A 26,657-nucleotide genomic window follows, 5' to 3' on the forward strand; every position below is an offset into this window, starting at 1 on the left:
GGGGACAGGGCATGGAAAGGGCAGACGCAGGTGGCTCCGGCCGCACCTGGAGGCATCCTGGGTTCGTCTGGAAGGAGGGGAAGTTGGCTGGGCCTGATGGAGCCGGTGGTGAGAAGGGCAGGCGCGGAGTGGAGGTGAGCCGGCGGCGGTGGGCAGTGTGCCCGCGGGCGGACAGGCGCCAGGACCTGATGTGCGTGTGGGTGCGGCGGCTCCTGGCCGGTCGGCACACGCTCCTTGCCCTGGGGCACGAATGCTGGGCTGGGTGGGACGTGGTCAGAGCCCTGCCCTGCGGCTGCAGAAAAGAGAAGCCGCCCAACCGGTTGCTCCTACTCGTGGGTCCCAAGGGTGCAGAGTTCGGTGGTTTCCCAGAAATGAAGCTTTCAGAGATTTTGACCCCAAATATGAGGACACAGGCCGGGAGAGGGGTGGGGCCGGGGCCCTTCCCAGGTGTGTGCAGTTTTGCTGAGGGGGCCACATCAGGGCACGTGTCAGAGGCTTGAGAACCTTCCAGCAGAGACAGCTTTGGGCCGGAACTCATCTGCAGGCCACAGCTTGGTCTGTGGATGCCCCTCTCAGTGTCATTATAATGTAGAACAAGTGGGAACCGATGAAACTCTGTGGGCTGGACACAGGCAAACGGTCTCGTGAGGGCGACCTCCACTTAAGAAGGAGAAGTACCTATTTGCAGACGTAGAGGACAGACGGAGGAAGCAGCGGGTCCCAGGACCTTTGCACGTGCTGTTTCCCCCGCCTGCAACTCTGTTCCTGCAGGCGTCTGTCCGTTGGGCTTGCTCGCTGCATCCAGGTCTCCCAGGAGGTCCCGCGAGGCCCCTCCAGGCGTCCAGGGCCTCACCCCACGTGTTTCTGTTTGGCATCTCAGCAGGGCCCGGTGTTGTTTTCGACGTCGTTGCTTGCCCTGTGAGTATCTGTCTCTCTCACTGGTCTGCGAGCCACAAGAGGGCAGGGGGCCGGCTCTGCATGCCCACTGCTGTGCCGCCGCGAGCCCACACACAGTAGGTACTCAATACATGTTTGTGGAAGGATGAATGAAAATGGCCCCACGTGAACGTTTTCTCTCCAGGCGAGGGGTGGATTGTGGGCAATTTTTATTTTCTTCCTTGTGCTGATTTTCTCTAATTTTCTGCTGCACGCGCCTATTTTATAATTAGAAGAAAAGTTATTTTGAAAAAAAAAATTACCCCCAATGTCCCAGCTGCGGGAGCTGATGCGAGCCAGCCCCACGCTCCTCCCCAAGGACACACCAACAGAATGCTCGGGGCTTCCGGAGTCAGCCCTCAAGGGCACCAGATGGGCCGAGCGGGCAGGGGGAGAGAGCGTGCCGGAGGGGGCGGCTCGCAGCCTTCACCGCGCTCAGGCCAAGGACCCCGGAGTCACGCTTGAGCATCCCCTTGAACTTGCATCCCACAACCAGCCCTTCAGGAAACCCTGTTGGCTCTGCAGCCGTGGTCTGTCCGCGATGTGCCCGCTTCGCCCCCATCCCCCTTCCGCTTGCAGCGGATCCTGCCCCCTCCTTGCTGGCCCGAATCAGTACAGTCACCTCCAAGTTCCCGCTGCTGTGGCAAGGGGGCGCCTGTGAGCCCCTGAGTCAGGTCCCACCCCCCCTCTGCTCACAGCCCTGGGGGCTCCCACCTCCCCCAGGGTAAAAGTCCAAGTCCTCCCATCGGGCCCAGGAGGCCCTGCAGACGTGCCCAGTCCCCTCCCGCCCTCCCCTCCTCCCTCCTTCCTTAGTTCTGCTCCAGCCTCAGGGGCCTCCTGGCTGTTCCTGCAACAGGCAGGGTCCTGCCCCAGGGCCTTTGCACTGCCTGTGCCCCCCACCTGGAGCGCACTTCCTCCAAACAGCCTCACCTCCTTCACACTCCCTCACCTCCTCAGGCCTCAGGTCAAACGCCGGACTCCCCAACCCCCTATTTAAGACCCTGTCTCACCCCACGAGGCTCCGCCCCCCCCCCCCTTTGTCCATCTTCAGGTACCACTAAGTACCCTTGGGTGTTTTATCTTGTTTATTCCCTTCCATCGTCCTGGCGGGAGCACCGGCTTCATGAGGGCAGAGGTCTTTGTCAGGCTTAGTCACTGCTGTGTCCCCGGTGCCTCAGACCAGGCCTGGCACAGAGTAGGTACTCGGAAGTGTTCGTTTTAAAAGGGTGGGTGAAGACTCGCGCTTTGTGACGAGCGCAGTGCGCACCGTGGCTTCTGGGGGGAGCGTGAGGGGGGGGCGGGCCCCAAGGTTTGCCGAGAGTGTGCTGTGTGCCACGCATGCCCTCCCCCGGGAGCCGGGGACCCGGCACAGGGCGCGGGCTCCGATCAAGGCCGACAGACCCAGCCCCGGCTCCGAGGTCACAGTCTGGTTGCAGAGGCGAGCCTGTGACCAGGCAGTGAACGGGTGGAGGTAATGGGAGCTGTGATGGGGGACATGCAGAGAGCGCCGTGCAGATGGGGTCACCCGGACGGAGGAGACCAGGCAGAGGCTCGTTCCCGGCCCCGATGTCCCTCCTCCCTGCCTCGGGGGTGGCTGTGTTCCCAGCCCACTGCGGTCACTGCCACCGCATGGGAGGCAAGAGGTCGTCTCCAGGGAGACATGGGCGAGAGGCCCAGAGAGGGCAGGGCCAGCCAGGCAGGGGATGGCAGGTCCTGGACACCCCAAAGACGGGCACTTCTGTTCCAGGTCACACAGCCCTGGGCCTTCCGACCATGAGGATTCATTATGCGTCTGTTGTGTACCTGGTTTCTATTACAGATGGGAAAACTGAGGCCTAGGGAGACTCAGGTTCTTGCTCGAGGTCACATGGGGCATGCTTGGAGTCAGTCCCAGGTGTGCGAGGCCTAGGCCATCAGCGCAGGGATGCACGCAAAGTAATGCCTGTGCTCCTGGTGGAGTTTCCTGCGGGCCCACTGTGTGCCCTGCTCCATTCCACACCTGTGTTGATGCAGAGCACCTCCCATGTGCCCCCCCCCCATGGTGCTGGGGTGCCAAGCGTCCCATCTCATGAAGCACCTACTGTGTGCCTCCCACAGTTGGGCTTTGGGAGAGAAGAAATATTGGTTCCCACAGCCGCGTGGTCCCATCAGAGCCCATGTCCTTTGCCCCAGTGGGAGGTGAGCTCTGGGGGCGGGGGGGGGGGGCAGGGACTGGGGTCGCTCCTGCAATGCCAAATCCCCAGGTGCTTTAAATTTGTAGAGGTTTGTCCTCTTCCTGTTCCAGGCCTCCTGCAGCATTGTGGGTAAGGGTTCAGCCTCTGGACCCAAACCTGGGTGGAATCCCAGCTTTTCCTGACCTTGGACAAGTGACTTCTCTCTGTTGCTCCTCTGACCTCTGGAAAATGCGGGTGCTGCGTGATGCGAAGCAGACGCAGCGCTTGGCAGACGCTAGGAGCTCAGTACATGTTGGCTATGGGAGTCATCGGGAGCGTTCGTGGTGGAACAAAAGGCATTTTCAGCACCAGGAGTAGGAGCAGCCGGAGCCAGCCCCCTGCGGTGGCCCTCCGGTCTCCGTCAGTGTCCCGACCCCTCCCCGAGCGCCTCCCTGGTCCCCGCTGCTTCCCTGGAGTTTTCAAACCCGCACCAGGCAGCAGCGCAGGCCAGGATTGGCTGCCCGGGTGGGGCCGCCCCTCCCCCCCCTTTCCACCCATCCTGTGGATCGGGTGTCTCGGGCCTGGCACGGTGGCCCCATCTGGGCCTGCGCTCTCCGCCTTCTCCTCACGGCGGTCCCTAGGGTAGGGGTCTCTGCCACTGAGTCCTCCCATCCATCCCCCCAGATCCCGACCAGATCCCAGCGGGAGGGCAGCCTCTTTGTGCCTGTAACCCTCCCCCACCCCAGTCTCTCTGCGTGCTGGGGGCGCGGCCTCTGCCATCCAGCCCAGACTGCCCCTTCTCCGACCTCCGGGACTTGGGTGTGTTTAGGGAGCCATCTGCCCCTGTGTCCGGCATCCAGCCCCTTCATCCGTTGCCATGGCCACGATCAGCACCTGGACGGGGAGGGGAAGCAGGGAAAGGGCTCCCTTTGGCATCAGGCTTCCAAAGGGGAGCGTCTCAGGGTGCCCACTCGTGCGTGCGCACCTGGGGGGCACAGTGTCCCCATCGAAAGCTTTCCTTTATAGGAACTCCTTGGAGCATATCAGTGCCCCTAGATGGGGCTCCCCCGCGGGTCCCCCCTCCTCACTTCCGCCTGGAGCCCCGCCCCCAGCCACTCCGCCCCCAGCCCCGCCCCCAGGCCGAGCTGGCTGGGCCGCGGCCTCTCCCCAGTTGTGGCCGTGAGCGGTGTTCGCGCTGCGGGCGGACGAGGGACTGCGGGACGCGCGGCGGCGGGGCGCAGGCCCCGATCTCCGAGCCGCGGGGTGAGTGCACCCGGGATCCCCTTCCACCCGAGGCCCTGTCTGCTGGGCTTTGTTCCCCTCCTGGTCCCCACTCTGGACTCCCCACTCTGGCACCCCAGCGCCCCCCACCCTGCGCCCCGCCCGGGGCCTGGACCAGCCCAGCCCCAGGGGCAGCTCAGGCACAACACGGCCTGACGCTTCGCCCTGCTCCGGCCGGTCACTCGTACTTTGTAAAACTCCTGACCGTTATACTCCGCAGGGTCCCCTCCCCCGCCTGGCCCCCAGCCCGCCCTCCTCCCCCGCCTCTTGGGGGCGGAGCCAGGCTGGGGCGGCCTTGCTGCCTGCCCTGGGGAGCTCGGATGGGGGGCTTCTGCATCCTTCTGCTGGGACCTGGACCTTGGAGGAGGTGGCAGGACCATGCGGCGGGGCTCTCTGCTCTCAGCCACCCCCCAAAACTCACGGAAAGTTTCCCACTCTCCATTTGTCCCTGCGCCCCTCAGACCTGTGGATGCCGGAGGAATGCTGTCTCCTCGCGGCTGTAATAAGCTGGGGTATCAGTGCCCACCTTCTCGGGTCCCTGCCTGTGCCCAAGCCCCATGCCCCTGTACCCCTCATTCCTGCCCACCAAACCCACCCTCTGTCACGCCCGAGAGCCTCGCTTCCCAAACCTCCCTCTCAGAATCTTGGGTGAGAGAGACTTTCTTCGACTTCCCTCCTGGAGGCCCAGCCCCCCAAGTCCTTCCTGGTCCTTCCAGTCTCCCTTCCACCCCTTGAGACTCAAGCCGAAGCCCAGAGCAGATGCGAGCAAGTTGCAGCTGGAAGCCGCCCCCCCCCCCCCCCCCCCGTTCGCCTCCCCAGCCTGCAGCGACTGTCCTCAGTTTCCCCTCTGCAGGGGCTGTGACCGCTCAGGCCAGGCCTGCAGGGGGCGTCCCGCATGTGCAGGGGTGAGGAGAAGGCGCCCACCCTGGAGCACGGCCGGCCTGTGACAGCAGAGCTGTGATGGGAGACCAGAGGTGCTCCTCATCCAGCCCTGGGGCATCCGAGGGGGCTTCCTGGTGGAGGTGACCGTTACTCTGTGACGTGCGGGTGGCTGTGAAGGCTGCGGTTTGGTGAGGGAGGAGGAAGGGTGTGCTGGGGGAAGGAGCAGCGTGACCACACACCCCTGTGTGAGCCAGAGTGCAGAGAGCGGGGCGGTGGGCAACACGGCCCCGGGGCACCGCGTGGTGGGCTGGCAGTTCCGAAGGTCGTTGGGAGTCTGGGTTTTAATGGAGGGAGTGAGAGCCGGCGACAGGGGAGGCTTTGGAGCAGAAGAGGGTGTACCTGGTTGGGTGGCCCGTGCCGAGAGTGCCCCAGAGGCCCGAGGCAGACCAGTGCCCCCCTCCGGGGAACGGTGGCAGACCCTGGGCAGAGGCCACAGGGTGGACCTAGAGCCAGATCCCGAGGGTCCCAGAACCAAGCACCGGAGCCGGGAACCCTGGGGATGTGAGCGGGGCAGGGGCACAGCGCGACCTCGGTATCTCGGGCTCCTGCTGGAGGCCAGTGAGGGGGCCACACCGGCAGGGGTGTGCCTGGCAGCCTGGCACCTGCAGAGAGTGGACTGTGGCTCGCCTGAGGACCAGCCTCTGCCCCGGAAGCCCCGCCCCCCTCTCCCCGCTGTGTGACCTTGGCGAACAGCAGCCCATCTCTGAGCTTCGGTTCCCTCATCTGTCAGACAGGAGGAAGTGTGGGGAGCAGTTAAGAGGCTCCGCCCGTGGGGACCCCTGGCCAGGATTACTATTCCTGGGCTGGGCCTGGCTCTCTGTCCGCCCTGCTCACCCACCCCCGGCCGCAGGGACCCTTGAGGACAGCACCTAATACAAATCGATAGTCAATTAAAGGCGGATCCCTCCCCCCAGCCCCAGCCTGTTCCGGGGTTGAGCTGAGCCTGCTTCCTGGCAGGCGGGACCTTGAGGCCCCAAGAGGGACAGGGGCTTGGCCGGAGCCTTTTGAGCCCGCCAGTGACCACAGAGTTAGAGCTTGGACCCTGCTGGACACTATGGGGACACAGCGATCTAAGGAGGCTGCCAAGCCAGCCCCCACCTTTGAGGGCCCCTGAGGCCCTGGGCATGGGGTTCGGAGCAGCAGGAAGGTCTGCAGGTCCAGGGCTGGGCGCCTTCACGTCCACTGCCAGCACCGCTGGCCGCACCTCTCCCTGGCTTCGGGCTGTGAGAAGTCTGTCGAGGGTCAGGCTGCCCAGTTGAGCCCCTAGATGCCCCAGGACAGGATGGACCTGAGGTGGAGGCAGGGAGAAGCCCTGGGCGTCCTCAGGCCCAGAGACCCCGCCTCGTGCGGGTGACACAGAGCCTGTTTGCTGTGCAGTCTTGGCTTATAATCGCCCCTTTATGCTCCCTGCTCCGCGTGGGCCCCCGAGCTGGCTCCAGGATCGCGTGACCCACGCCTCTGCGCCCGGCTGGCATGGGTGCCCACGTGTCCCCCGTTAGCACAGTTCGGAAGCCCCAGCAGGCTGTGCCCAGCCCAGGGAGGGCCCTCCACTCTCCTGAAAGGAGGGCCACAGTTACGTGATTAGACGTGCGCTCCGGACCCAGGGTGCAGGGGACCCAAGACCCAGCTGGGGGCCCTGGCACGTCTCCAGGGGCCCCTCTGTGGGCTTCAGTTTCCTTATCTGACTGGTGCTGGGAGCAAGGATGGACAGCTTGGCACCTGGCGTGGAGGAGGCTTGGCCGACGGCCGGGCGAGCGGGCAAGGGCTCTCCCTGGCCCCTGGGTTCCGGTCCCGAGGCCATTGCTTCCACCCCACCCCCAGCCAGCCCCGTCTGCAACTCCCATGGGTGGCTTTTCTGCTTCTTAACAGCCACGCTGTCCACCAGGCACTCGAAGCCTGCCTCAGTTTCCCTTTCTCAACAAGGGAAGGGCTGATAGGCCCGGCTGCGTTCCTCCAGATGGCGCAGGGAGGAGGCCTGGCCGGGCGCCCACCTGGCCATGTCCGCCCCCGCCCAGAGCGGCCTCGGGCGCCTTGCTGTCCCGTGTCTCTCCGCCCCGACCTGCCCTCATCTCCCTCCCGGCACCCCTCGGTGCTGCTCTTGCCCTTCCTCATGCCGTTCCTTGCGTGGGGACAGCCCCCCCCCCCCCCATTCCCATTCACCCTTGAATTCCCAGCTGGGTAATACTGTTAACAGTAAATCTAGAGGCAGAGTGTTCCGGGCAGAGGGATCAAGCAGTGCAAAGGCCCCGGGGCAGGACGGAGCCCAGCGTGGGCAGAGGAGGGACTGCACCTGATCAGGGGCTCACAGGCGCCCCCTGGCTTCAGGGTGAGGACGCGCGGTAGGGATGAAGGTCAAGTGCATTGGCCCCGGGGGCGCTGCTGATGAGGCTGGGCTGAGGAGAGGCAGGAGAGGAAGTGAGTAAGAAGTGGGCGGGTGTGGGGTAGGTTTGGAAGGTGGGCTGAGGGGACCGGTTGACATTCTCCCCAGCCCCGTGCGGAACGCCCCACACCCGGGGTCCTCAGGGGGGTTGCCGGCTCTGCAGGTTCTACCCCTGCCCTAGCAAGTTCCTCTTGCCACTTTTCGTCTTCGGTGTGGTAGCTGAGAGTGTCCCCAGCCTCCCGGCCCCCGACTCCTGCTCCATCATCCAGGCCTCGAAAGCCCCGATGGTGTGTCCTGTGCCCTCTCAAACTCCCGCCCCCCGCCTCGCTCCCACAGGCTGTGGTGGGTTTGGGGCCGTCGGGAGCTCACAGCCGGCCCCGTCTGCTTCTGGGTCAGCCCCGTCCTGCCTAGACCTCAAGAAGGCGTGGGCCCAGCGAGGCCGGGGCTGTGGGAGCCAGGGGGTAATTAGGGCCTGCCCTGTTTAGAAGGAGCTGCCACGGGCCCCCGTGGGGCGTGGAGAGCAGGGGAGGCAGCTGTGGTGGGGCCTCCCACACGCAGCCCTCATCCGGGCCTTCGGTGCAGGTGGCCCTGCCGTTGCCAGCCCGTCTTCTGGGTGAGTCAGGCCAGAGCCGGAGGGCGCCCCCGGGGTCCATGGCAGGCTGGGCGGCCGGGGGGCTCGCTAGGCACCCTTGGTTTCCCCAGAGGCTCTCTGAGGCCCACCCAGTTGACCCAAGTGGTCTGGGACAGAACCCGCCTCCCCAGAAGTGGCCCCGCAGATGTGTGCCCGTGGGTGGGGCCAGCTGCCGTGGTCACCTTGGGGCCAGCTGGGGCCTCCGCCTTCCCCGTCGGGGGCCCCCCGCAGGGGCACGGAGGAGGGCTGCGCTTCGGCCCCCAGTGCCCCCAGTGCCCCCAGTGCCCAGCTGGCTGTGCCTGGCGCGCGCCCGTCGTCTGTGTGCATGCACCCGTGGGTGAGAGGATCTGGCTGGCTGTCGGGGGCGCACCGCAGACCTGGGCCCCGACCCCACGTGCCCGCCGCCCGCAGGCCTGCCGGGTGGGCGCCTTGCCTGGCCGTGTTTCTCAGGTTTCCGACCTGACGGCTGGCGGCCGGCCTGGCCCTGCAGGAGTGTTGTCTGCCCTACTACGTCTCCGCGTGTGTGTCCCGTCTGACCCCCTGTGTCCGAGGTCTGACTTCGTGCCTGTCCGCGTGTGTGGTCTGACCACGTGCAAGATTTGTTCGTCTGATTTTGCATGCAGCCCCCTTTGTTGCCTGACTGTGTGAATACGTGTGCGACGGTTTCCGGGCTCCCTGTCTGTGGTCTGACTGTGTGTCCGTCTGTGGCTTGTCCGCGTGTGTGTCTGCGGCCTGGCTGGGCACAGGCATCCTTCTCGGGGTCTGACCCGACTGCGTGGCCGTTGCTGGTCTGACTGTGTGCAGGTAGAGCTTCCCCACCCCCACTCCCATCCGGCTTCCCTCCCTCCACCCTGGGCCGTCAGTCATGTGACCGCAGCCACTTTCCCCCCGGGGCCAAGCTCTGGGCCTGGGCGAGGTGACCACAGCTGGGTATTTTGGGAGCCAGATGACAGGGACTGCCCTGTGATTACATGTCACCCATCCCTGTGGCCATGGTTGGGCCCACCCGGGGCATGGCCTGGGGCGGGCGCAGGGCTGACCTTGCCCTTGGCCTCATCCTGAGGCCTCTCCCCACCCCTGCCCGGCCCTGGCATTGTTCACAGTGGAGACGGGGAGGGGCCAGCCCAGGGCTCCCGTGCAGCGCAGCAAAGGGTCCTTCTGCCTTTAGAGGAGCTGAGATTCCTGTGGGAGGAACAGACGCCGAGTGATTAACTTTCACATTTAATTTGCAAATTGGGGTCTGAGCTGGAGGGTGAGCTTAGTCATTTCTGAGGCTGTGGGATGCGGGATGAGGGGGGGGCTGGCCTTCGAGGGGCAAGGAGGGCTCCAGGGGAAGTGACAGCTGAGCTGAGACCTGTCATGTGGTGGTGGGGGTGCGGGCAGCATTCCCGGCAGAGGGCACGGCGGGAGGAAGGCGCGCAGGTCTGCGGCTAGCAGCGGGGGCGGCGCCCTCCGGGGGCGGCAGGCATCACGGCAGGTGTTTCAGCCGGGCGGGCCCGACAGGTGTGCGCTAGGACCATCTGACTGGGGGCCCAGTGGGGCTGGGCTGTGGGGCCAGTCGGCAGTGTTCGCCCCGGAACCTCGTCCTTCCAGAGCCCCAGTCCGTGAGGGGGAGAAAGTGGGCGTCGGAGCAGGTTCGAGAGCTGGCATTCAGCCCTGGTTTGGGGCGTGGCTGGAGGCGGGGGCTCCGTCCGGGCTTGGGGGCGCCGTCAGGGCTTGGGGGCTCCGTCCGGGCTTGGGGCTTCAGTCTGGGGTTGGGGCTCAGCTCGGGCTGCAGGAGCGGAGCACCAGAAACGGGGGGCTTATGCACAACAGCATTTATTTGTCACGGTTCTGGGCGCTGGAAGGCCGAGACTGCGGACGTGGTAACGGCCCACACCGCGCTGCTTCCAGATGTTTCCGCGCTGCGTGCCGACGTAGGAGAAGGGGCCGGGAGCCCCCGGGGCTCCTGTTGCCAGGGCGCTCATCTCATCCACAGGGCTGGACCCTCGTGACCTAGTCACCCCCGAAGGCCTCCCCTCCAAATACCGTCGCTTCGGGGGTTAGACCATAATGGGGATTGGGGGGGCACTAACATTCAACCTGCAGCAGGGTGTCAGCACCTCGCACCCCGTCCTCACCCCACGCCCCTCCCCCACAGTCTGTGACCCTGCGCCCCGCTGTCCGGTGCTCCACCCTCTGCCACCCGCCCACCGCCTCCCCCGTGAAGGCCCCCCGGATTCCCCCAGTCCCCTCTCACGGCCCCTCCGTTGTCTCCGCAGACGCTGCCCCGTCTGACGCTCGGCTTGAGGCCTCTCTGTGAGGGACGGGGGCGTCCCCGCTCCGGGGCGCAGGTCGGAGGTTGCAGGGTGCCGTCAAGCATGGCGCCTGCCCGGGGCCTCGGCGTGGCGTCTGTGGTGGGTCCCGTGGGCCTCCTCATGGTCCTGCTGGTCGGAGGCTGCGTGGCAGAAGGTAAGTGTGGGGCGCGGGGGTGTCCAGGGACGTTCCCGTGTGTGTGTGTGAGCGATGCGTGTCCCCCAAGCCAGGGCTCCTGGTTTGGCTGCGGAGCCTGTGTGCTCTGCGAAGGTTACGGAGTAAAATGCCTCCCGTGTGCTGGGTCCTAAGAGAGTTAGAGGTAAATGATGCCTGTGGTACCGATAAGACAGTTGGAGCGGTGACGATGGCTGTGTTTCCCTGGCGTTAACTCTGCAGCAGGCCCATGCTAAACGCACACTTTACCTGCTTCCCTGCCTCCAGCCTCTCGACACCCAGCGTGCCAACTCCATTACCCTCCCCATTTTCCAGTGAGAAAAACAGGCCGACAGGGCCAGGGACTCGCTTGAAGTCTCTCGCTCCCGAGTGAGCCGCAGGCAGAAACAGTGGTACCCAGGGAGCAGACACGCAGACAGCCAAACCTTCCCAGGGGAGCCAGGGGCCTTTGGGGGAGAGGGCATTGGAGCCGGGGGCTTCGTGGCTGTGTAGGAGTTCGCTCATGGCCAGGGCGTTCCTGGTAAAGGTGTTAGCACGTGGAAAGGCCTTGGAGGCGAGGAGAGAGGTCGGTGCCGCTCGGGGGTGGGCAGGGCTGTGTTTCTGGCAGTAACGTGGGGAGGGTGAGAGTCGGCTGTGGGCCCAGTGCCCAGGTCCCGCCCACACCCCGTGAGAGCCCCGGAGGAGGCATCGCTCAGGCCCGGGGGGACCCGGGCTCTGGCCAGGAGGGAAAGAGACGGGCATCTTGGGTCGGGCCGGGTTTGCTGAGGACCTGCTGTGGGTCCTCGGGCTGGTGTCTTAGCCTCTTGGCTGCCATTTTTGTCTTAATGGAACGAGACTCGAAACGTCGTCCCCATCCCAGCATTCTGTGACCAGGACCTGTGATGAGCCCCTGCGTGCCACACGACACATAGTAGGCCCACAGTCCCATATTACCATGAGCTCAGGCATTACTGCCGCTGGGCGAGACGCGCATGCCTGCCCCGTCCGCTCGCGCCCTTTCTCGCTTTCCCGACACAGTCAGATGAGCCACTACAGCCTGATGAGGTGAACACTTGCCATCATCCCCCCCGGACAGGTGGGGAAACCGAGGCACGGCCAGGTTACAGGGCAGCCAGGAAGTGGCCGTGCTGAGGTTTGAGCTGGCCTGCCTGGCCCCGAGGCTGCGTTCCCAGCCGTGACCAGTGGCCGGATGTGGCTGGGCCATGATCGTCCGGTCACCTCCAGGGCATGTGTCTTCCTGGGCTTCGTTCCCTGCAGTAGGAATGCAGACTGAACGTATACGGAATTGTAGTTTTTCATCCGTTCATTCGATGCGGGGTTCCTCCCCCTGGCCCTGCTGACTTGGGGCCGGGTCACTCACGCTCCGTGGGGCATCCTCGGCACTGTCCAGTGTGGAGCAGCGTCCCCGGCCCCCACCCACTCGATGCCAGAGTTGAAAAAACTAATACATTTACTGCTTGACACCTTGTTCCATTGATAGTTACCAACCTTGGCCATGACGGAGCTGTGAACATACAGGTAGGGAAACTGAGGCCGCAAAATGGCCATCGTCATCAGGAATGGCGATCACAGCGTTCAGATCCTGGGTTCAGAGCCTGGCTCTGTCACGTGACCACAAGAGGGTCTGCGTTCTCCTTGACTCAGTGGGTTTTTAATAAGTATCTGCGGTGTGCCGGGCACTGGTTTAGACATGGGGGACAAACCACCCCCCCACCCCCCTCTTTGCAGAGCCAGTAACCTGGCGAGGTGGAGGCACTTGGTGTGTCAGGCAGTGGACGTGTGGGAGCCAGACAGGCAGAAAGGCTGGTGAGGGCACGAGGCAGGGAGGCCACTGCCCTTCAGGCTGGTGGGAGGCATCAGGAAAGGTCGCAGCGGGGAGGCGGCATCCGGGCAGAGACTCACAGGTGCTCAGGAAGTGCCCCCGAGTGGTGTCTGGGGGAGGAAGTGTCCCGGGCAGTGGGCGGGGCGGGGGGCAGCAGCCTGTGCAAAGGCCCTGGGGCAGGGGCAGGGCCTGGCCTGGCCTGTCTTGCCTGAGGAACAGCCAGGAGACACATGTGGCCAGAGCAGAGTGGGCAAGGAGGAGAGGGAGGAGGGCAGGGAGGGGGCGGGGCAGGTCTCGCAGGGCCCTGTGGGTCAGGGGAAGACTTGGGCTTCTACCCCGGGGAGGTGCGGGCCTGACTCAGGGGCGCACGGGCGCCCTCTGGTGGCTGCTGTGGGGAGGGCAGATCAGGGCGAGGGTAGGAGCTGAGGGGCCTGGCCGGAAGTGCCTGGGCTGGTCCAGGTGGGCGTTGTGGGGTGCGACCCAGGATTTCAGCACTGGTATGCAGCGAGAGCTGGTTCAGGGGGTGTGCCCCCCGTGAGCCCTTAATTATGACAACGCTGTTACTTTAGGTGTTGGTGGTGCCCTGGACTTGAACCCATATGGCCATCTCCAAGGCTGTGGCATCTCCATCCCAGGGGGTGGGTCTGTTTAGCAGGGGCCCTGTCATCTGGGGCCCTGCAGGGGGCGCTGTGGGCGCTGTGGCGGGCAGTGCCAGCGTCAGGGAGCAGCCCCGGTCCTCGGGGAGCCAGTCAGGGCGGGCGCTGTCTGGCTGCGGGGAGCTCGGGCGAGCGGCCGACGAGCTCGCAGCCGGTACCGAGAGGAGCGATTTCCGCTGTGGAAATGGCTCCCGGTCCTGTGGGGCCTCCTCAGGGCTCCGTGACGCTGGCCCAGGCAGAGCCGGAGGCGACAGGTGGGTGGGTCTCCGGATCTGGCACCAGATTCTTCCCTGTGGAACCCGAAAGGGAAAATCAGAGACTAGGCCAGGCCTTTCCTGGGCCCTGCACTGTTGGCATCACCACTCTGACCCTCAGTCTCTTCTAAGAAACGGGGATCCCTGAGTTGCCCTCAGTTACCAGGACTCGCGGCCCCATTTGCCCCGCGTGCTGTTTGCAGGGCTTGGCAGCCGGACGGGACCAGGTTGGACTCCCAGCTCTTTGCCCATCACAAGCCGGGTGGCCCCGGGCAGGTCACCCACCCTTTCTGAGCCTCAGCTTTGCTTCTCTGTGACACACGCCTAAGGAGAAGGCTGAGCCCCGCCGGGCCCGGAGCAAGATGAGCTCCTGCTCGCCACGGGCCGCGGCCATCGCCCAGCATGTCTTCCTTGTGTCCAGGGCCTCTCTGCCAGGAAGAGGAGCGGAGGGTTTGTCCAAGCCACAGGATCCAGGCTTCCACAGGGGGTGTGCTGAGGGGCGGTGCAGCAGGAGCTGGCCGGGGTCCCAGAGCTGCCTGGTGGGGGCCGCGGAGGCGTCTGCCCCGCAGGAGGGCCGGCCCCACGGCTCACGGGCTGGGCCGCTCTGCGGGGCCTGGCATTGAGTGGGCATCAAGGGCAAGAGCCCCACTTCCTCAAGGTCACGGGACACAGAGGAGGTATGATGGGGGCCTGGGGAGTGCGGCTGCCCCGGGCCCCGTCTGCCATGTGGCAGTGGGACCAGGGCCGCGACGGGGCACGTCCAGGCGGCCATGGGGACAGACGGGCTCTGGACCTGGCCTGCAGGAATCCGAGAAGGCTCCCCGGGGGAGGTGCCGGCCCAGATGAGGTTGGAGCTGTCGGATGGAGGGAAGAACAGCGTGTACTCGTCCCTGGGTCGGAGGGGGCCAGGGTGTCTCCCCAGCTGGATTCCTCTACAGCCACCTCTGTCCTTCCCTCCAGCCACTGCCAAGGGAGGATTCTCCCAGAAGTAAGATTCCTGACCTGGTCACAGTGACTTTTCCCCGTGCCCTTCCTTGGCTGGGGACACCTGGCCCAAGTCACCATTCCTGAGGCTCGGGGGCGGGGCAGCCCGGGCAACCCGAGCCAGGGAGAAGGTCCAGCCCTGGGCTCAGTGTGGAGCAGAACGCCTAAGTCAGGCCAAAGGCGGGAAACTCAAACCCGGTGCTGGGCGCTGTCACTTGTGAGCTGTGGCCCTCTGCACGCTGGTCCGCCTTCCTGACTCCGTATAGTCTGCGTAACGAGGTTAGCAGTCGCTGCCTGAGGGAGACGCAGGAGCTGACGGAGGCCCCACTTGCCGGCACGCAGTGGGTCTGCTGACTTTTAAGAGACATGGCCAGTGTGGACGCTCATGATGATGCCCGCAGGAGCGGAGCCTGGGATGGGGGGCGAGGCTGGCCAGCCAGGCCCCCGGGATGGGCACTGTGTTGTGTTTAAAGCCCAGCCCGAGCCATGGGTGGGAGAGATTGGGGCCCACAGGCACCTGGACTGGGAGCCCGAGGCTTCCCTAAGCCTCTTGGCGCTTCCGAGAAGCCAGAAGCTTCCAGCTGAACCCCCGTGGCCCTCTGCGCCCTCCACCGATGTGGGGGCTCGGAGACCAGGTGCCGCTGTGGCTCGAGGTGGTCAGCCCCTCTCTGCCTCGCCTCGGACCCCGAACTTTCACTCGGTGTCTTCCTTTAGTCCGCTCACCTTGTTACTCAGCCCCTTTCAAAAATAATTTTAACTTTTTCTAAATAGCTCTAAGTCTAAGAACGTGACCCAGGTATGAAGCCTCCTTCCGCCTGTGTCCAGCCAGCCGGTCGCTCTTCCCGGGGACAGCTACCGTTTCTGAGCACACTTTCTCCCCTGCCCTCCCTCCTCCTCCCTTCCTCTCTCCCTCCCTCCTCCCCCACCCCCTCCCTCCCTCTCCCCGCTCGCCGTTCTCCATCCTCTGTCTTGTCTTTCTGCTCCTTCCCCAGTAGTTCATTTAAGAAAGCACCCTTGTCCCTTAGGACTCCACTTGGTGGACAGCCCGGCGTTTGCTGCATCATCGGCCCTTTTGCTCGGGTCTGTAGGTTACTCCCCCAGGAGCTTAGAAGCATGTGCGACGCTCGAGTCTGTTAGCGAGGACATCTCGGAAGTAACAGTTCATTTCATGGGATACATTGTAGCCTGACGGGGAGTGACACCCAGCGTTCCCCTGGGCGGCTCAGAGGTTACTATGAAATGTCAGTAAAAGAGGCAGTAACGTTTCTGACCCCTGGCTGGACACTGTGGCAGTTGCAGGGAGCCCAGGCTGTCGGGGGGTGTGAGTGACGTGGTCGCCCCCACGTGAGCCCTTCTCCGGGAGACGCACTGTGTCAGGCCATTGTGGGCACAGGAGCCGGCCCGGTGCAGGCCGGCCGGTGGGCCGCGTGTGTCTGAAGCCGTCTCTGCTCTGGGCCTGTTTTCTTGTGCGAAGTGGGGACTGTCACGGCCCTGCCCCCCGGTGCTGTCGGAAGGGTCAGGCGTTCCTGAGCTCAGATGTTACGGGCCTGCTTGGTGCCTCAGTTTCCCCAAGTCCCACCAGGGGATTAGACCGAGTTATCTCCTCCTATGCCTTTTCAGGGCTCTAAGGTGGCCCTCCAGGGTTTGGCGGGTCTCCACTGGGGCCTCCAGTGCTGACTTTGGGGCCCCCAAAATCTCAGGGGTCTCCCTTTCCACTGTCCTTAGTGGCACTGAGCAGGCAAGCCCGCGTGAGGCTGGGTCCACGAGCGCGTGTGTGTGGCCGTCACACCCAGGTGGTGGGGTGCGGAGGCTGTGCCGAGCCGGGGCTCTCGCGGGCACCTCGGTGGGGGCGGCACTCAGCGGCCGCCTTTCCTCACCTCCCTCCAGCCCTCCTGTAGGGCCCCCGTGATGCCTCTGGCCAGCGAGGGGTGGAGGGCGTGCTCGCGTGGCCCCCGGGGCCCGGGCCGCGTGCTGGGCCCATCGGAGCTTCCCTTCTCCCCGCTCTGTCCCCAGAGCCCCCCAGGTTCATCAAGGAGCCCAAGGACCAGATCGGCGTGTCGGGGGGTGTGGCCTCCTTTGTGTGTCAGGCCACGGGTGACCCCAAGCCACGGGTGACCTGGAACAAGAAGGGCAAGAAGGTCAACTCGCAGCGCTTCGAGGTGAGTCGGAGGCGAGGGCGGGGAGGGCAGCCTGGGGCCAGCACCCCGTCCCCCCGAGGGGACGACGGCGGCTCACACAGAAGACGTCACAGAAACGGTCCCCAGGTGTCCCGTGGCAGCCGGGGCTGGGCCCCTCCCCAGCCGGGCCCCTGCTCGCCCCCACCCCCTGCCGTGTGGCCCCAGCGCCCGCCCCGCGAGGCCCTGCCAGGCCGCCCACTCCGCCACCGTGAGCTGCGTGGTCTCGAGCAAGGCCCCGTGTCCCCGAGGCGTGTCTCACGCTCACACGGGCTCACGCCCAGCACCACTGCTCACAGGAGGGAGTTCGCACTCTGCACACACGCGTGTGACCAGGGGCCGCGTTTCCCCATCCGACACGTGTTCTCACGCCTGTTGCTCGGACTTCGTGTGTGTGGCACACACACCCCCCCCCACACACACACACACATGATGCCCTTCACCCGTTCACATCCGGGCCTGGTTTTCCGCCTCAGTGCGTTTACACAGGACACCGACAGACAGGCATGCCCCCAGCCCCTCTCCCGGGGACCCTGGGACCCCGGCCTCACCCGCCCTCTGTCCCTCGCCGCGGCAGACGATCGAGTTCGACGGGAGCGCGGGGGCCGTGCTGAGGATCCAGCCGCTCCGGACGCCCCGGGACGAGAATGTGTACGAGTGTGTGGCCCAGAACGCGGCCGGGGAGATCACGGTCCACGCCAAGCTCACTGTCCTCCGAGGTACCGTGGTCCCCGGGGCGGGGAGCGGGCGGGGGGGCCGGCACCGGGCTCCGGCTCTGGGGACACACCTCCGCAGGCATCTGCCGGCGTCCGGCTTTGGCTTTTCCCTTTGGGGAGCCCTCGGCCGCCCTTCTCCAGCCCGTGACGCCGCTGGGCCCGGAACTTGCTGGCAGGGTTTGGCGGCACCTTGGGGGAAGGGGGAGCATGGAGGGACTGAGGTCACCCCGCTTTTCATCTTCATCGTGCTCTTCCGCTTCTGAGGCTGGCGGAATCCCAGCCGGTTCGAGTCAGCGGGCGAGGTCGTGGGGGCGGCCAGCTGCAGGGTCAGCGGCACCCAGGAGCCCATGCAGTGGCCTCGGGACATCCTCAGTGAGACCCCCTCCCTTAGCTCCGGCCCCCAGCCCCCCAAACCCCTACCCCGAAGAGGGCCACATGACCCCGGACTGGCGCACACTGGCCCAGCTCGCATCACTCGACCGTCCCTGAGCCGGTCCTGTGGCCAGAGGAACAGCCAGGCTTCTGGCCGAGCCGTCCCTGGAGTCAGGGGTGTGTCCCCTCTCCCCACCCGGCGCCGAGGCCCGGAGCAGCTGCCCCCGCGGCTGGCGCCTTTCCTCGGCTTGTGGGGCGACTGCCTCGCTGGGCTGCCGGGGCCTCCACTTGGGGGCCTCCCTCGGGTGGGCCGGGGGGCCGGGACGTGGCTCCCCCGTTACGCCACTGCAGTGAGCCGGCAGCCTCGCCGCAGGCCCCCGCCCGGCGGCTCCGTGCTTCTCCTCCATTGCAAGGCAGCTTTAGCTGGGGGCCTGCAACTCGAACTCGCAGCCTGGCACTGTCGCCGTGAGGCCGTGTGACCTTGGACGAGTCCCCGCACCTCTCTGAGCTGCTTGTTCCTCGCCTCCAAGGCGGATGCCGCTCACCACGGGGGGTGGTTCCGAACCAGGCGGGCGGATGGATGGTACCCGTGGGAGCCTCACAGGGTGCTGGTCGGGGGTGAGCACCCGGTCGCTTCTGTCTGTCTGACTGTTACCGTCATTGCTGCGACTCCGGCTCAAGCGAGGCAGCTCGGCCACCGGCCGCCCTGCAGCTGCCGGGTGGGTGGGCTCCGCCTGTCGCTTACAGGGACCCCCACCCCTCTCTGGTCTGTAAGTATGAGCCACGGTCGTCCACTAGGTGGGAGACGGCCCCCACACGTGGCTCCCAGGGCGGGGTTCTTCCCACGTCCTCCAGGGCGGTGGGGCCACGGTCAGCCTGGAGCCGTGGGAGGAGGCCTCCCGTGGTCCCCAGCGGCACTTTGTCCCGACCCTGGTGTGAGACCACTGCAGGGTCACTCGGAACGCTCTGCTGTGACCGACCGCTTGGAAATCCTTAGTACTATTTTTTAACAAGAGGGCCCGTCGTTTCATTTTATGTGGGTCCTGGAGCTGGTCCTGTGGGGGAAGGGGAGGCGGAGGGGGGAGAGCGTGCGCCCCAGCTCACCCCACCCCTTCCCAGCAGATATTTTTGCCCTGACCTTTCCCGGGCACAGACAGAACAGCCTGCCTCCTGTTGTCCTGTGCCTGCCTCCACTGTGAGCGGTCAGAGCAGAAAGAACAAGCCGTGAATGAGTTCAGCTCCCGGTCGCTGGGTGTCTGGGAAGGCTCCGTCCCTGCCCGCTGCCCGTCACGGCCTCCCGGGCCTGTCCGTGTGCTCCAGCTGCGGAAGGCCGTGGCACGTGCTCGGGCTGGACACCCAGCCCCCAGGGCTTGGCCCGGGAGCGCCGGGCCTCCCCGCGTCCCCTGCCCCGGGCCCGAGTCCCCGTCTGCCCCGGCTGCGTGGCGGAGGCCCGAGCCGGTCCGTGGGGCCAGCACTGCCTCCCGCCCCCGCCGTCTGATTGCGATGCTGCTCACGCCTCCTGCGCTGTTGTTTTAATTAAACTCCGAGGAGTCGAGCAGCATGGTACGCGATGAACATTTCTGTTTAATTAGGAGCTTGTGGTACGGTCAGGCGGCCGCCTGTTTGCTCCCCACCCCTGCCGGCTGCCACCCACGCACTCAGGGGACCCCCGCGGGGCTGCCTGCACTGGGGAGGGGCTCGCGTGCAGACGTGCAGGTGCATACACGGGTGAACACGCATGCACACGTGCATGCGTGTGTGGAGGACCCAGCCCCCGACACGCACCGGCCAGCCCTGAGCAGCAAGAACCGAGGCCGGGTCGTTTTGACCTTCAGCTTCGAGGATGTCATCGACACTAGTCAGAGCCACCCGCGCGGTCCTCCCAGCCCTCAAACCCGCGTGCGTCCAGGCCTGGTTTGGGGGTCCTGTAGCCGACGGTCCGGGGCTCAGCCAGGCCTGGGTCTAAATCTTTGGGCTGTCTGACCTGGGGCAGGTGCGTCTGTGTGAGCCTCAGTTTCCCCTCTGTGGAATAGTCCCCGTTTCAGAGGGGGACGTAGGAGGGCACCCACATGGCCCCTCGGGTGTCGTTAGCGCTCGAGGCTTGCGCCTGGGGCCGCGGGATCGGCTGCCCTCTCATTTCCCCGGGGAGACGGGGCACTGCCGTCCCCTGCCCACCTCTCCCTCGCCCCGGCTTGGCCTCCTGCGCCTCCGCCCCACACCCCCACCTGCCACGCGCTTAGGGCTCAGTCCCCTCCACACACAGCGGCCTCTTACCCGCCTTTGCCCAGCTTTGCCGGTCCCTCCCCCCGGCCGGAGCCCCTTCCGCACGGACGGCTGCGTGGTCTGTAAAATGCCGGAGAGTGAATACTTGGGCCTCTGCAGGTTTCAGTTGCAAAGCCGGCTCTGCTGTAAGAGCAGAAAAGCCACCGCGGACGGACGGCGTGGACCAAAGGGGCATGTCCGTGTGCCAGTAAAACTTTATCGGCAAACGCGTGAGGGCCGGATGTGGCCCGAGGGCCACAGTTTGTGATTCTCGGGCTACACCGTCTTGTACTTTGAACTCTGTCCGCTTAGCACGTCCTGGACTTCGCTCCGAGTCTGTAAGGTCATGATCCCTGCATGCCTCCGTGTCCTGTCCCATGTCCCATGGGTGGCCTGGCCTGTGTGTAACGTGTCCCCGTTGCCAGACATTTGAATTGTCCTCTACCTGTTGCAGTGACTCCTAGAGCCTCAGGTGTAACTCGTCATCCCTTAGCGAGAGCGCGTGGGGACCGTGGGGACCGGGCGAGGGCTGGGGGTGTTTGTCTGGGGCATGGCGCCAACCACCTTCCCGTCCAGGCGGCCCCGGCTGGCGCGCCTGCCTTTGCTCGGTCTCACCCACGCTGCGGGGCACTTTTTCGTCGTTTGTCGGTCGGGGGTGGCGGGTGGGGCTGTGCTGGTTTGGGGGCCATGACAAAGCCCCACAGACCGGGGGGCCTAGACGTGTTTTCTTACGGTTCTGGAGGCTGGAAGCCCATGACCGTGACGCCGGCAGGCTCGGTCCCCCGAGGCCTCGCTCTGTGTCCAGTGTCCTCACGAGCACGTGTGTCCTGTCCCTTCTTAGAGGGACAGCACCCGGATCGTGCCCCGGCCCGGCGACCTCACTCTACCTTAGTCCTTTAAAGACCCGTTTCCACACACAGCCGCACTCTGTGGTCCTGGGGTGAGGGCTTCGCATATGAGTTTGGGGAGGGGGCAGTGGCTGTTTTAATTTGTGCCGAGGAGCCCGGCTCCGGGGACGCCTCTGTGCATGTGCATGTGACGGGTCAGGCCACAGATGGGCGTGTTGGGGCTCAGAGTCCAGCCACTAGAGGGTGTGAGGGGTGGGAGCTGGCGGGGCCTGTCGGGGTGCCCGGGGGTGCCCCAAGCGGCCTCCCCCACCCCGCCTCCGGCGTCAGCTCCGGCTACAGCAGACCACAGAGCCCACGGTGCCATTTGCAGAGCACACCAATGGGGGCCACCCCGTCATGTCAGCCCTACCCCAACCCACGGTCCTGCCAGTCACCAAAACCCGGCTCCCCAGGGAGAGGGGCGTGCCCTCCGCAGGCCCCACCCCCTGCCCACGGGGGAGGCCATGGCGGGAGGCGTGGTGCCTCTCGTGGGTTGGTAACACCGGGAACTGAGTCTCTCACTCATTTACGAAGCGCGTGTGGTGACAGTCACATTGAGATCCACGGAGCGCAGACATTCTGGGGTCCCAGGGGATTTATAACCTGGGGGTGTGAGCTGGCCCAAGGCCACGTGGATGAGTGGTCGGTGGGCGGGGGCGTGATGACTCCGAGGAACGAGGAGGGGCCCGGGAGGCTGGGGCCTGGCGCCCTTCGGAGGGTGGCCGGGCCCGGGGTGGGGGGGCAGCCGGGCGGCCACGTGGTCAGCTTCTCGTTTGGCGAAACTCCCTCTGGCCGCTGTGACGTAACTGTGGGGTTTTGCAGCGTCAGCACCGCTGATATCGGGGCCCTGCGTGGCGCTGAGTAGCATCCCTGGTCCCTACCCCAGTAGTGAACCGAAATGTCCCCAGACATCACCAAGTGTCCCCCGGGCGGCAGCACCGCCCCAGGCGAGAGCACGATGTCCCTCCAGCAGCTCTTTCCTGGGGATTGGACCCACACCTGGACAGGAGGGAGCCGGCCGCGGGAGGTCGCTGGCCAGGCCAGGCAGGCGCCAGCCTGTCCCCAAGCCCCGCCCTGGAGGGGTGGCCAGGTGACAGCTGGGCCTCTGCCCTGCTCTTCCCGTTTCTACCCCCAGAGGACCAGCTGCCCCCCGGTTTCCCCAACATCGACATGGGCCCGCAGCTGAAGGTGGTGGAGCGGACGCGGACGGCTACGATGCTCTGTGCAGCCAGCGGCAACCCCGACCCCGAGATCACCTGGTTCAAGGACTTCCTGCCCGTGGACCCCAGCGCCAGCAACGGGCGCATCAAGCAGCTGCGGTCAGGTGAGCACAGGCGTCCGGCAGGATGTGGAAGTCGCAGCGGGCAGCGGGGTGAGGGCGGGAAGGCGGAGGCGAGGGGCCGCCGCGGAGATCACGGGCGGTGGGGAAGGAGCCTTCGAGGCTGGACCAGCGGGGTGTAACGGGGCAGGCTGCTGGCCGACGGGGAGCTGCGGCGGACGGCAGGCGGGGGTCCCTGAGTGGGCTTGCCCTGGGCCAGCCGTGCGTGATGGCGGGGAGCTGTGGGAGCCCCAGGGGCGCGGTGTCTCCAGGACCCCCCTGTGGGCTTCCAGCGAGGTGCAGATGATGAGGTGAGGGCAAACCAGAGGATGGTGGGTCTCTGCAGGGCCCCAGCCCTGGGAACACAGGGGCACAGGCTGGCAGAGGTGGTGGGGGGTGGGGGAGCCTCGCCAGGGCCTCGCCCCTGGGTGGATGATGGGCGCACACAGTCAGGCGGCGAGCGTGGGGAGAGTGTCTTCTGTGCTGGAGCAGTAGCTGGCTCAGGGGCCACAGTGGGCCAGGGGCAGGCGGGGCGCGGGGAGCCACCGGGCGCTGCGGGGAGACAGTGTCCGCAGGACTGAGGCAGCGAGGACGTGGCGGAGCAGAGGGGGCCAGAGCGCGCTGTCGGGGGTCGGTCTGTGACGGGTCGCAGGCCCTGGCGGGGCTGGGGGGCCCAGGACAGAGCACGAGGCCTCGGCCACCTCGGGGCCGGGCAGGTCCACAGCCGAGGCTCGGCTGAGCACGCTGGCGCCCCGTCTGCTGGCTGTCGGGGTCCGTGTGTCCGTGCGTGTGTGTGTCGGGCACACGGCCCGTGTGGTTGCCGTCGCCCTCCCCGGGCAGCGCTTGTTCGAGCCCAGCTGGGCCACACGTGTGCCCACTGTACTCCCTGTGCACACGCACATGGGCGATTCCCACGCGTGTGCACGTCCGACCACACGCCCTGGCCCGCGTGTGCAGACGCGTGTGGCGGGGATGTGCCCGCAGGCACTCAACGCGTGTTTCAGGCCGTGTGCGGGCACACGACCCGACCCCTGAGACCCCCCCCAGCTGGAGGCCCCTGTGCCCGAGGGCCCCCCAGTTCTCAGCGCCCCCCTTACTCACCGCCCAGCCTCGTCCCGAGCGCGTCTGGCCTGGCTCCACTCTCCACCCCGCTCCCTGTGGAAGACCAAGCCCTGAAAAGGGCTGGACGTTGAGCCTGGAACTTCTGCTCCGGGGACAGTGACAGCCCGCCCCTGACCCGTGCCAGGCCATCTGCCGCTTTGGGGCCCCGGCGGGGAGTGACGGCCACCCCGGGGGGGCCAGTCGCTTCCCCGCGGGCGTCTGCCGCGATCACCGAAGCTCAGCGGCGCCACCAAGGCCAGGGACCTCGAGGCCCGAAGGCCCGGTGTCCGCGAGTCCTCGCGGGGTCTTGGCGTCCCTGTAAAATGCGCCCGCTCCCGTGAGGGGCCCGCGACGGCCGCCAGGCACGCAGCAGGTGCCCGGCGCACGCGGGCTGCCTGCGTCCCGCCCTCGCAGTGACTCTGCTGCTCCGCCCTCCCCGCCGCGTCCTGCCCCACGAGGCCATGGCTCCGTAACCGCCCGTTAACCTTCCTGTTCTCTCTTTCTTGTCCTTCTGTTGTAAACGTTCAGAAACCTTTGGTAAGTCTCGTTTCTTCACCACGTCAACTAACGTTCCCCCTTTGTCCTCTGTCCCCTCCCTCTGGACTAACAGCCACTGTGACGATAACTGTGACCCACCCCACGTGGCATGTTTGCTAACCCAGCCTTCCCCGTCGACACCCCCGCCAGCGCCCCCAGCCCTCCCCGGCCAGGCACCAAGGGGCTGCAGAGAGAGGCGCCCAAAAGGAAAAGAGGAAAAAAGGCCCCAGGATGGGGGGCAGGGGGAAGGCGGGGCATGCTGGGGCTCGTGGGGCTCTGCACCCCGACCTGGCCTCGATGCTGCTGGAAAATGATGGAATTACAGGAGTCTGGGGCCAGGGAGTTTTCTAGATGGGCCGATGCTGGGCACTAGTCATCCTCTTTTCCCAGTGTCTAGCCTGAATCCCCTGGAACCAGATGCTGGGCTAATTCTTACTAAGGTGATACTGACTGATACCGGTCGTTTTCCTGGGCGTGCATTCTTTGCTCTTGGTATCGTGGCCCTGGGCTATTTGGCGTTTGGGAAGAAGTCCTGTTCTCTGTGTAGCGGGACAGCCCCCAGCAGCCCCAGCCTAGATTCCCGCTGTCCTGGTTTCTACTGATCCATGTCGCAGCCTAAGGCGGATCCCATTTCCTTCTGTGGAAAGTCCTGTCAGGCTGAGGATTTTGTAAGAGATAGTGTGGGGGCCCCCAAAAGTTTAGGCTGGAGCGTCCCCAGCCTGCAGGCTGGAGAGCCGGGTTCAGGGCTCACCCCTGCCCCTTCCGGGCCGTGGAAAGGAGCCGTGGTTCTTCACCCTCGGCGGCTTGTCTGCCCTGACCTCGGGGCCCCCCTCGTCCTCAGCGGGGTTTCCAGCTGTCAGCAGCAGAGAGAGGGGGCACACGTCTTCCTGCGGAAGACGAGCCGAGGGTGTGACACTGTGGGCTGGGACCCGCTTTTCCTGTCCCCCGAGTCGTCCCCGTCCCCCGTGCCCTGGCGGGGACACAGGTAACCCTTTCCTCTTTTCCTTTAGGAGGCGCGAGAGGCCGCAGGGCCCTCCCTCTGCCCTCGGTCCCCCGCCTCTTCCCTCCCCCGGCCCTCCTACCTGGCCTGTCTGTTAACATCCTCCTTTTGCTTTTTGATGCCCAGCCCTGGGGCACTAACTCCTCTCCCACTGACTGTCTCTAACAAGATTCCTGAGACCCCGCCCCCCCTCCACCACCCACCCACCCTCCCGTCCCTGCCAAGAAGGAAGGGGGGAGGGAGGTCACCTCCCTCCCAAGAAGGCCCAGAAGGAAGGCAGCCTACAGGGCCAGGCCAGCCAGGCCCTAGACCTCCCTGGGCATGGTGCCGCCCGACCCTCCTTCCCCATGAGATGGCTGCCTCCTACAGGAAGCCCTCCTGACTGTCAAGCCTTCAAATCTACCCTGTTCTCAGCATTGCTTCCTCTTCCTCAGCAAGGCCTGCAGGGTCCGTAGGCCCAGGCTCGCTCGGCCCCACCAGGGGCAGAGTAGACAGGCCTGGCCAGTGGCCTAGCCTCCCTGGGGCCCCCCGGCCCCCCACAACTGCCTTCTGTCATTCACCTTACTCTCTCTGCTTCCCTTACAGAAAGCACTCCGATCCGAGGTAAGAGGCTCTCCCTCAGCCAGCCACCCACTCAGGGCCCCTCCAGCCCCCCAGGCCCCACTCCACCTGTCTCCGCCCCAACCCCCTGCCCGGTGTCTGTCCGGTCTTCATGTCTGTGTCACCTTCTGTGGCTGGGGGCCGAGTGCGGCACGGTGGCTCCTCAGGCCACCTGGCTGCAGCATGGGGGCCGCCCCCTCCTCAGGACGGGCCGCCTCCCGGGCCCACCCAGAGCGCCGGGAGCCAGGTGTCCGCCTGTCGCCCTCCTCTGTCTGCAGCCTGTTCGCTCCTCTGTCAGACGAGCGTGCGGAAGGGGTCTCCTGGCCCCCAGGCTGTGATCTGGGGGTGGGGGTCCGGCCGAGGGAGAGGGGGGACAGGCCCTCGCAGGCCGGGTCCGATCGAGGCCCTGGTGGGGCCCTGGGCCCAGGCTGGAGTCAGCCTGTTTGGGGCCCTGGGAAGGCGTCCATGTCTGATCCCGGCCTCACCGCGCAGCGCCGTGCGGCCCAGAGCCGCCTCCCTGCCCGCTCTGGGCCCCACAGCAACACCTGGCTGCTCCCCCAGCCGCTGGGCACCGGGCAAGCTGGGAAGGTCAGGCGGGGGCGGAGCCGCCCCGGAGAGCAGTGCCCTGGGCACACGTGCAGACACCTTCGCCTCGTCTGCCTTTATTCGCGGGCTCGCAGGTGTCTCAGGTGTCGTTCCGAGGCCCGAGGTTTCAAACGTGCTTCGAGAGGTTCGCTCACCTTTGTTTACGTGTGGAAACGAGGATTCCCCCCCGGCTCGTGGTCGCTGGCGTCCAGTTCTCATTCACTCATGGGCACCGCAGTGCTGGGCCAAGGCCTGCGTTTTCTCGAGACGTTTCCTTCGCTTATATGCTCATGGGAAGTGGGGTCTCACCCAGGCCTGTGACTTCAAACGTCCCCAGGGGAAACGGCCCTGTTATATAGTTTGGTCACAGGCCGAGAGCTGTGACTTGGCCCGGAAATATGCCCGAGGAACTGGCCTCGTTCTTTGGTCTCCGCTTGAGACTCCAGACACACTGGAGGCCCAGCCTCCGGCCTCCTCTGTGGGTCTCGGAGCCCCCCCATTCAGACCGTTGCTTCTAGACCCTTTCGAAAACCGCCCTCTGCACCTGTGAGCACCATGGACAGGGCCGAAGGTGGGGCTGCAGACGGCCCGGGGAAG

The 26,657-nt window shown here is 65.8% G+C and overlaps 1 protein-coding gene across 16 annotated transcripts in view; it reads left to right on the top strand.

The window, feature by feature from the left end:
* PTPRS (protein tyrosine phosphatase receptor type S) overlaps positions 1 to 26,657 on the top strand; it is a 90,513-nt gene that overhangs the window by 22,182 nt on the left and 41,674 nt on the right. For 9 of the 16 annotated variants that reach the window (XM_036234049.1, XM_036234053.1, XM_036234051.1 and 6 more), the window contains exons 1-5: positions 4,226 to 4,352; positions 10,585 to 10,774; positions 16,522 to 16,667; positions 17,260 to 17,401; positions 22,055 to 22,243. In XM_036234049.1, the coding sequence (XP_036089942.1) occupies positions 10,684 to 10,774; positions 16,522 to 16,667; positions 17,260 to 17,401; positions 22,055 to 22,243 (568 nt within the window). In that variant the 5' untranslated portion in view covers positions 4,226 to 4,352; positions 10,585 to 10,683. Of the gene's footprint in view, positions 1 to 4,225; positions 4,353 to 10,584; positions 10,775 to 16,521; positions 16,668 to 17,259; positions 17,402 to 22,054; positions 22,244 to 26,657 lie in introns of those variants that run through there. The other 7 variants (XM_036234057.1, XM_036234063.1, XM_036234058.1 and 4 more) reach the window with 2 other exon arrangements.

Source organism: Rousettus aegyptiacus, unplaced genomic scaffold (genome assembly GCF_014176215.1).
Source record: "Rousettus aegyptiacus isolate mRouAeg1 unplaced genomic scaffold, mRouAeg1.p scaffold_m13_p_16, whole genome shotgun sequence".
Lineage (NCBI taxonomy): Eukaryota > Metazoa > Chordata > Mammalia > Chiroptera > Pteropodidae > Rousettus > Rousettus aegyptiacus.